The 10,683-nt window shown below is 35.8% G+C and overlaps 1 protein-coding gene across 1 annotated transcript; it reads left to right on the top strand.

Moving 5' to 3' along the window:
* The first annotated feature begins 8,199 nt into the window (after positions 1 to 8,199).
* On the top strand, positions 8,200 to 9,143 carry LOC127788148 (AT-hook motif nuclear-localized protein 19-like). The gene has a single exon (XM_052316260.1). The coding sequence runs from the start codon at positions 8,342 to 8,344 to the stop codon at positions 9,044 to 9,046; it is 705 nt and encodes a 234-aa protein (XP_052172220.1). The 5' UTR covers positions 8,200 to 8,341; the 3' UTR covers positions 9,047 to 9,143.
* Positions 9,144 to 10,683: the final 1,540 nt, after the last annotated feature.

A 10,683-nucleotide genomic window follows, 5' to 3' on the forward strand; every position in this document is an offset into this window, starting at 1 on the left:
TTATACGAACATGGAGTATTACAGCTGCCATCCACCCATAACCCACCATGACACGGCACCCTTGTGCCACGAAGCTTTACCGGAGCTGGACAATTTTCGATGAGCTTGCCGGAGACGTCACAGGCAACTAGTAGGACCTTCGACAGAGTTAGCAATTTGGGTTGTGATAACTGCTTGAACTAAGACTAGGTGAAGGGCCTTTGGGTTGCGACAAATCATTTAGTGATCATCTGGGCTAATAAAGTCAGTGACGATTTGGCTAAATATAACAAACAACGGTCTGGGTTGATGTGATTAGAGATTAACGACAATCTGGGAAGGGCCATGACAAGTAGTCTAGTGAAAATCTAAGCTAATTTGGTTGATGACAATTTAAGCTAATGTAGTTGAAGGTAGTTTGGGCATGGTTGCTAACGGTGACCTGATTGAAGGTCTTAGGTAACAAGCAAACTAATAAAAAAGAAACACACAAATTATAGGTAGAATTAAAACACTAATACAATAAAAAATATAAGCTAATTGGTAAAGAAGAAACACATGTAAATTCTGGGTCAAATTAGAACCTGAAGACAATCAAACAGATCTCACCGTTGAATGGCTCTGATACCATGTTAGTAAAATCAGAGAAGGAATCAAATAACCTATGCATTGTATTCCACTCCAATTATGGTTATAGTACAAGTCTATTTATACATAGGATATATTATGCAAGAGATAAACTTATAAAAGAGGTAAAGATATAACAAATTCTAATTTTAATTTGATTTGAACTATAGAGATGATAACTTGAAGATAACATATAATTATCTTCACAATGGTGATGATCGTGGTATAATTAGAATTATCTTGATGATAAATCTTATAATTATCTCGACAAGCTAATTACATTGACACCTCCTTCTTCGTCAACATCTCCTCTTGCTCACAAGATAAGAAATATGGCCCAACTTTTCTAAAACCAAAGATGCTATTACTAAGGAAGTAGAGTAATGACTAGGTTTCTCTTTGATTTCAGAGCTCCCTTCATGCAATGGCCAATCCTTGCCATGAGTATTCTCTCATTAGAACATTGAACAAGATATTCTTGTCTAGGTTTCATGTTCCTTTGGCATTGCTTGGACTAGGAAAAGGTCTTCTACCTCCTTGCATCTGAGTAACATGCATTTTCCTCTAATGGTGAGTTTTAGCAGAGCTCTTATTTAGTAGCAAGCAACACATTTTGGTTCTAATTCTTGATCCTCATGGTTATTGGTCTTTAACAATGATGACAATTGAAACTCAATGAAGAGACTATCTCATTTTCTAATAGTAGTTAACATTATAATAGTAAGGAGGGACATATTCCCTTTCGCTATTCACCAAATCATAGACTTTAATGAGTGTAATAGTGTTTTTCCAAATAATCTCATCAATGGCCTGTTGTTGCTTTTCCTGGTCTACAATAGTGGGTTTGGTTTGGTTGGTAGCAAAACTTTGGTTGTTGTGGTGCTCGCTAGTTCTTTGATAAGTCTCAATACACTAAGGATAACATGTTTTCTTCTCTAATCATTATCTTATATATTAATAACTTTAGGGAGTAGGTATCTCTTTCATTATCTTAATGAAGCCATAAAAAGGCCTTCACTAACCTTTTTGTCCTGCTGTTTTGCAAGCTCCTCTCTTTTTGCAGTGTAATAGTTAAAGTTTTTTTTATTGGGATGTGGTCTTTATCTTCAACCTTTATAACACCACCTTGAACAGTAGTGGGGATCCTTCATTTATCTTTTTTTGCTAGGTAAAAGATGCAGGAACAACAACAAGCATATCAACCCCATCTAGGTGTGATCATAAGGACCTTTTCTCGATAGGGAATGTCTGATTTAAGCCATTGCTACTATCAAGAATGCGAGACCATTACCCTACATCTATCGCTCATTTTGGCATCAAGGGTTTGGGTCATCTTGCAACTAGGATGGGTTTAAATTCTATGGGGGACACATGAGAATTTCCGAACTGCTAGGCTACCACCTTGGCGATAGAGACCTTTACTTTCAACAATGGCATTGTTTTCCTCTTTCCTTGTGTTGTTTTTTCCATTGTTGAATTTATTTCTCTCACATATCCCCTTCTCTCTCTCTCACACACACACAATTGGTTCACTTGAAATTTAGTGATGGTAATCAATTGCAAGTTATTGGTTTGCATTGTGTAATGATTAACAAATCTTTATTTTGTTGGTAGTGGGTTCTTCAAAGACTCTATTCTTCAATGATGGAGGCTCTATAATGGTAGCCATTGTAACTTGGTCATTACTATTGGAGGTCTTCTTCCTCACGTAGTCTTCAATGGAAAAGACTGTTGGCAATGTTTCCTTTTTTCACTTTCTCTCCACATCTCCTTATTTTTCTTCCTCTTTCTCTTTCTCTTTCTCATTCTCAATGAACTAGCACCTTACCATATACATTGACTTGCCATGTCATATTTTAACGACAACATTTAACGGGGTTAGAGGAGGTTCACAAGTGAAATAAATAAAATTAAGATGCTATTATTGAAAAAATTAAAAATTGATTTGAAGTTGAACACATTGTTAAAGTCTGATATCTTTTTTTTGGGTAATTAACCCAATAAGGAATAAACTTAAAAGAAAATATCACAAGAAATAAACAAATAAAAATAAAAGGAAACAAATCTATTGAAAAAACTACATAAACTTGCTTAAAAAAAAAGATCACATAATATTCTGAAAATTTTACTAATATGGCTAGATGCTAACACAAACCAATCCATTTTTAAAGTAAGGGCAAAAATGTAATTGTACCTTCTTATCAATAAATTCGCAATAACATCCATAATTTTTTTATAAATTTTCTAGTAAAAGTCAAAAAATAAAGCCAAGGGGTATTTTTATAATTTTATAAGTGTTTGAAAACATCCCAATTGCATTTTGGGTAATATTCAAAAGGATTTAGACATATCAGGGGCATTTTGGAAATTTTAAAGGGCATAAATGAGAGAATTTTTAAGAAAGCTAGGTTTTAATGTTATTTGTCAAAGATTTTTAGGTGCTGGTGTAAATCCCAAAACTTGGGCCATGAAAACCAAGAACCTAAAATCAAGAAGGGGTCCAAAGTATTTCCTCCAAACCCCAAAGACTTAGCTAAAAAGGGCTAAATGAAAATAGTGGGATCAAAGTGTAATTTCGAAAAATCCTGCAACTTACAATACAACTTGCTCCTCTACATTGCCACACTACTAGTTCCAAATATCTAGAGAGAGATCTAACCTAAGGATAAAGAAAGATAGGAAGAACGGATTAAATTGCAACATTTGAGTGGTTTAGGTGATCGATTTTACTTATAAATAGGTGTTTTTGGCTAAGAGTTAGGGCATGATTTTCTTCAAATGGAATGAGTTTGGGGGATTGTTGTGAGGTTTGGGTGAGGGGATTTTATTTCCTAAGGTCTTGAAGGTTCATTTTGGTGTCTTAGGAGGTATTTTAGTGGAGTTTTGAGTTATTTTGGGTTCTCATTGAAAAAATTGGGTTTTACTAGAGTATCGCTGGAATTTGGGTTCATATAGCTAGAAAAAAAGAAAATTGAGGGTCAAGGTAGGTAAATAAAGAAGTGAAGAAGAGATTGGGTGCTTTAGGGTGAATTTTGGTGAGGAATTTGGGTTGGGAAAGGACTTTAGGAGCTTTTCTAGAAAAATAGGGAGAAGAGAAGAGGTGTGAGAAAGGAGTGGATTTAAAAAGGTCACTAGAAACTACCATCTTGTTGAAAAAACCAATTCAACCAAGCATTATTAGTGATAACCAACAATTATCTTAATCAAAAAATAGCAAAGCAAATAGAAGGAAGGAAGAAAGGAGAAGCAATGAGAGAAATGTAGGAGAAAATGGTTAAAAGAAAGGATTATTCAAAAATTGCATTGACAATCGATGGTAGGACTTTAGGAGCTTAGCCAAAAAAGATGGCGGGAAGAGAAGGGGTGTTGGGCATGTGAGCCATAGTCATGTGGTTGGGACGCGTGGGGTGTCATGTGTGGAACACAATCACTAGTGGGAAAAAAGAAGAAAAAGATAATTTAAAAATAAAAAATAAAAAGTAGGAAAAATTATGAAAAAAAACAATAAATATTTTGAAAGGGAATTCAAGTGCTTGGGAGACTATCCATGTTCGGGAAAATCACACTCTACTTGTCAAAGTCACAAACAAAAAGTTAGAAGTTTACACGGTGTAAAAAGGCTTTGTCAATTTTTCTTCCAAAATAATTGAGCTAGGGTATGAGCATTTCATTTGCATAATTGATATGAAAAGTGATTGCATGGCATTATGTTTAAACATTGTGTGAGAAATGGTCATGCATGTGCTAGTTAGTATTGTTTGAAAATTCATGTGAATTAAAATTTATAGTATTTTTGACATTATTAAATTGTTGAAAGTGTTTATTCATGTCATGAATCTTATGAAAAAATATTTTTTGAAATAAGTAGTTCACCCCTAAATATATTTTCTTCTATAAAATACATAAATATGGAGATGTGATGGACCATATGCCAAAGAAGGTATTGGCTTACAAACAAGACATGAAGATAACAAATTTTCTTCAGAGTTTAAAACTCAATTGTATATTTATATTCAATGCTTTGGATTTGTATTTTTATTATTTTGCATTTTTAACAAATTTAGACTAATTTTTGAAGTCAACTCAGATATATATATATATATAGAGAGAGAGAGTTTATTGGAATTTTTATATTTCAATGAAGGTTCGATCTAGACTACATTTTGTGCTGGAATCTATTTACATGTCTTAACTTTATTCTTATTAAAGTTGTTACGTAAGGAGATAAAAGAAAAATTTTAAAAACTTTATAGTCGAAGTGTAATTGTTGAGAAATCTCAAATTCTAAGGCTGTAACACTTGCAAAGTGGGGTGTTACGTTTACCCCCTTGTTTTTAATACCCCAAATTCACAAGGATGAATGAAGAAATGATAAATTTTGCTAGTAACTTCTCCATTAATGCATTGTGCTCTAACACCTCGTGTTAAAATCGATTGTTCTCTTGAGTAGAGGTGTCAAACAATGCATGTCACTAATGGGTGACTTGGCTTGGCACAAGATGGGTCATGCTGGGTAGAGACTCATGATCTAACTTGGGACAATTCATAGGCCCAACAGGCATGACTTGTTAGCCCATTAAAGAAAAATATATTTATAAATAATATATTAAGGTATAAATTAGCATATGCATTATTTTAGGGTATTATTTGTTACTTTTGCATTCTATTTTGTAATTATAAGTTTGCATATGTTTTGTAACTTTTATTTGTCAACATTTTGATACAATAAGACTAATTTGAAAGAATATTCAATAAAAAATTGTATTATATAATCTTGAGTATTATTTTTTAGTAAAATGATAAAAAAAATATTGAGTACAACATTTTTATGGCATTATTATAATTTTTTTAACTTTTTATTTAAATTCAAAATAGAGGGCTAAGCAACCTAGCAAGTGTGGCACAACCCACTTAGCTAATGTTACTAATACAAAAAACAAGTTGTGTTGACATACATCTTATTTTTCATCTCTACTCTTGAGTTAAAATTTTTCTATGAATTTGAAATTGAGCTAATTGCTCTCTTTTTTCCCTTTATTTTATTCTTTTTTAATCTATAAATTCTTCTCATATCCTAGCAATTTATTTTCTTTTGTAAAAATGTAACACTAATTCATTAATTAGCTTGCTAATGCCCATGTTACAATCCTATGTCAAAACTTACTCTCAAAAGTTAACTGTCAAGGGAGAGTGCCCAAGAGGTTATAAACCCCAAACCAAGAGCTTAAACTTTCAATTTGAAATAAGTTTCATACCTTGCAGTAGACTCGTAGCCCCTTCCCTCTCTTTCTCTCTCTCTCACACACACACGTCTTAAAGTCATATATCATATTCAAATTTCAAAACAACCATAATCTTCTTTTCAATAAGAGAATATAGAAAAAAGAACCTCTTTGCCTCGTTTCTTCTTGCTCTAAGATGTATAATGTTCAATCTTTATTTGATATTTTCATAATATTGGTGGTGTGTAGATACGTTGAAGTGATAGGAGCTTCACCAACATTCATGCTTCCAAGTGATTCCATTCTTCACTAGTACTCTAGGACACACTTGAGATAACATCAAAATTTACGTACAGATTTCACTAAGAAATTTACTTTATCTTTAAACTTTCAATGATTAATAGTCTAAGTGAGAGTTTTGTTATTACAAGGTTTGTTAATATATAATGCATGTTCTTCCCTATTTCCATCTTCCCCCAAAGCAGGACGACACGTCAAACTCCTTGCTTGTTTCCATCTTTCCCTCTTTTTCTTAGTAATTTGAGTCTTAATACACCTACAAGGCCATTGATTCTGTGGAGTCTAGCATGGTATTGGGCTTGGGCATTAGGTTCACTGTCATTAGTGATTCTAACCCAGGATGATCAGCTCAAGAAATTAATGCTTAAATTTTGTGTTAGAATTCAGTATAATAAATAAATTTCAATTACTTTTGGTTAAATTGGTTTTTTGATCATTTCTATTTCAAAAGTTAATTCAGTTACTTGTAAAATTCAATTTGGTTCGATTGCACTGTGAATATATTCAGTTTTTTTCAATTCAATTCTTAAACTTCTCAAAAACTGACCAAAAAACACCCCTAAGCAGCCATAACCCTTTGGTGACAAGCAATGCACAACACAAATAGGCCTCTTGATAGCAATGCTTAGACCAAGAAGATAAATGTCAACAGGAACTAACCCTTGGTGCATAGTTGCCATGCTCCCTCGCCCAAGCTTGCACCGCTCTCATTACGAGCGCCACAACTTGCTCCTGCTTCTACTAAGCTCCTTGGCTAGTCAATGTGGCGACACCCTGCCTATTCCACCCCTTTCGAGTGCTTGACGTGTAGTGCTTTGACTTTGAGCACGCCCCACCTGTCTCTTATACGTCCATGGGGAATGCGTGATAGCTTCTTGCCTATGCCCAAGCCAAAAATCATTACATGAACATGTTTGTACCAGCAGCATTTAATCATTCTCCAATACCCCACCCCCTAGAAGGCTAAGTGGAGCCAACCATACCCTTGGGTGATAAGGAATATGTACATCCATGAGGGTATACATCAACATATCAACAGGAAATATGAACACCAGTTTCAATATACAAATTGCCTCTTAAACCCAAAAGTGTTGGGTCATAACATCATGCCTCTATAAAGTTGAGTTGTATACGAAATTAGCGAAAAGACAATTTGGTTCTCTCTTAACAATGCATTTGGTATAGCTTTAAAGCCATGGGAATAACTCTACTTGGAGAAATTATTGAATTTGGAACCACAAAATATACTTGGAATTAGATGATCTCAGGACAAAATTATCCCACCGCAATGATTCTATCCCTTACTGATCAAGAAATTCATCTTCATTATTGTTGATGAGTCTAAGATGGTTAAGCATTGTGATGGCAGTGGTTTAATTAATTGGAGGTCGAGATTGTGCCTTTTTTTGAAACTTCACAGCCAAAAGGCTTCAATTGTCGTTCAAGGATGCTGGTTTCTTCTCAAAGTTTAGGATTTGTAATGAAAATGATGAACCATTTGTGATTGACAACGAATACCCTTCCCTCTTTTATCGCTATGCATATGTTGACAAGTCACGTCATTTCTTATTTCTTACGTCATCACTTAACGATTAAAATGAACGGAGAATAAATGTAAGAGCCGACAAGTCACGTCATTTTTTACGTCATCACTTAACGATCAAAATAAACGGAATTAGATGATAATATAAAATTAAAATTTTTTAAAAGTTAGATGTGATTATTGAAAAATTTTAAAAATTTACTACTCTTACTAATTTACCCTTTGGTTTAATTGTTGGTCAACGGAAAAGAAAAATATAAATACTAAAATTATCTTCGATATACGTCGCAACGATAATGGTAATTCATTAAAAGTCCTTAATGTCGTTTTGAATTTATTTTTTAAATGAATAAATTAAAATTAATTAGCAAAACTCTTCGTTTAAAAAAACAATTCACTCTAAGAAATAATATAATGCTGTATTTTTTAAATTAAAACTAATAGAAATGACAGAAATAGAGATATCCTGAGGTGTTCATGATAGAGTTAAATATCTCCCATGAAAGAGGCTATAAAAAGGCCCTCCAAATGCTGCTTTTCTTCACCAAGCCAGCTTCTTCTTCTCCTTCCATTTGTTCTTGTTCCTCTCTCTTTCTCTCTCTCCTTCCATTTGTTCTTGTTCCTCTCTCTCTCTCTCTCTCTCTCTGTGATCAATCTGCCGAGCTTCACCATGGATGAATACTCCGGTCAGCTCCCTCTCCCCGAACCCGTGGAATTCGCCCACACTTCGGAGGAGGAGGAGGAGCTGCAGCGTAGCCCCGCCACCGAGCCGCCAAGGCCATCCAGGGCCACCGCTCCGAGGAAGCCTCGAGGCCGCCCACCGGGCTCTAAAAACAAGCCCAAACAGCCGGTGGTGCTCACTCAAGAGAACGACTCAGGCATGAAGTCGGTGGTCCTGGAGATCGCCGAGGGAATGGACGTGATCGACACGGTGGTGCAGTTCGCGCGCCGCCACCAACTCGGGGTCGCCATTCTCGGCGCCCGCGGGTCCGTTTCCAACGTCGTGGTCCGCCTCCCGGCGGCGGTTATGACGATCCAGGGGACCCATGAAATCATCTCCCTCACGGGCACTTTCATGGCTTCTCTACCGGTATCGTCTTCTGCTTCCTCACCGTCTCTATCTCCTTTCGCTTTCGGTATAGCTCTTGCCGGGCCAAATGGCACCATATACGGGGGAGTGTTATGCGGTCAGGTAAAGGCCGCCTCCACGGTGGTGCTGTTACTGGGCACTTTCCAAATGCCATTGTTTTACAAGTTCGAAGAGGCTAGGGTTGGACGCCGCGGCGGAGGCGGAGCCGGCGACGAGGGCTTCGTGATTACGCAGGCAGCCCCTGTCACTGCCGTGTCATGGGCTCCTACTGTTCGCCCATTTTAGTGTCTTGGTTTCAAGGTTTTCTTGTTTTTGTTTTGTAGCTTCGTTTTCACAGTGCATGTCATTAGCTAATCCCCCTTTTGTGGGATCCCATCATTGTTTTGCCATCACAATGACTTGAAAATCAAAGTGTTATTTTAAGTTTTAACTTTGAAATTTGGATCATCCATTTACTTTGCATGTTCACAACACAAGCAAGCAAGCAACTGCAACTGCAACTGCAACTGTTGGGTTTGATGCCAATGTCAGGGTTTCAGAAATTCTATTGATGTCAGGTTCTTTACCCTCGGGAAGGACCATTTTCCATCCCCAAAGCAAAGAAAACTGCACAGCCTGGGACTTAAGAGAGATTGGAAATGCCATGTGTCCATGTCGATTAATTGCCCATTGGCCATTGTGTATGTATTTTCAGAGCCTTTAAACCATGTTGCAAAATAGGGTAGCCCGTCGGAGAGTCCTCCATCTCTGACCTTATTTTTCCCTTTTGTCGTTGGTGGAGAGACACCATCATACCCATTGAATAATTCCGGTTGCCTAAAAACCATCCTCAAAACTGGCCTCTTTCAAATCATTTGCTTGCCAAATCCCTACATTGGTGCACCAAGGCATTTACATGACGTATACCCACGGTTCTTCACCAAACCCATCCCATATTCTTGTTCTAAACTTTATGTTAGAAACAAAATTTTTAGCATAATTAGGTCTCTCCGCACACATCTATTACTATACAGAGTTTTACCTTTTTGGCAAAGAAATCGGTTTCACATTTATCACACACATATATATATATATATACATCGACACTTTATTTTCTTGGGATGTTATAGTTTTCATTTTGCCTTACTAGGTTTGGTGAATCTATATGCTTGAATGTCGAACTTATGCTATCGTTCTTGGTATTCACAAGTACATTTCCAAGAGTTTTGGTCATGATGAGACCAGATACACTGTACCTTATCATGATAGTTGCTTCTATACCTGTACCGTACATGTGCCGGTGAGGTAATATACCTAATTTCTCGTCATTGCATCTCTTTCCCACAATCATGTACTCATATATCTATAATAGAGGTAATATGCCTAATTTCCCGTCATTGCATCTCTTTCCTACAGGCATGTACTCATATATCTATAATGTAATATATATATATATATACTAATTCTCCATCACAATACAGGCCTCATAATTAGTCACGACACTGAGGGGGATTGGCCTCTTTATACTTCTATATGTTAATGGGTTTTTGCTCTTATCCGACTACCAGTTCCTTGTAAAATAAAATGAATATATATTTATTACATATATAAATGGTTGTGTCCACCTTTAATTTCTTCGGTAGATGCACTTCGCAACCTTGCTAGCAATGATAAGTTGCAAGGAAGTCTAAAAATCAAAGCCTAGAATTCTCATAACCATCTAGACTTCAAATTGTTTTGGAACCCCTTTACTAATTAAGCTTCACTGCTTAATAATAGATCCATTCAACGTGCTAGGTTTCAAGTGAAGTTAGATTTTCAAGAAGAAAGTAAGAAGTGAAGAATAAAATGAAGAAGGATAAAGTCCATTTTTTATTTTTATTTTATAGAAAAACATGTTTCAAATGCTATTTTTCATTTTTTTTTATAGTGATAGATAAGAT

The sequence above is a fragment of the Diospyros lotus genome, chromosome 1 (assembly GCF_014633365.1).
Source record: "Diospyros lotus cultivar Yz01 chromosome 1, ASM1463336v1, whole genome shotgun sequence".
In the NCBI taxonomy this organism is placed as follows: domain Eukaryota; kingdom Viridiplantae; phylum Streptophyta; class Magnoliopsida; order Ericales; family Ebenaceae; genus Diospyros; species Diospyros lotus.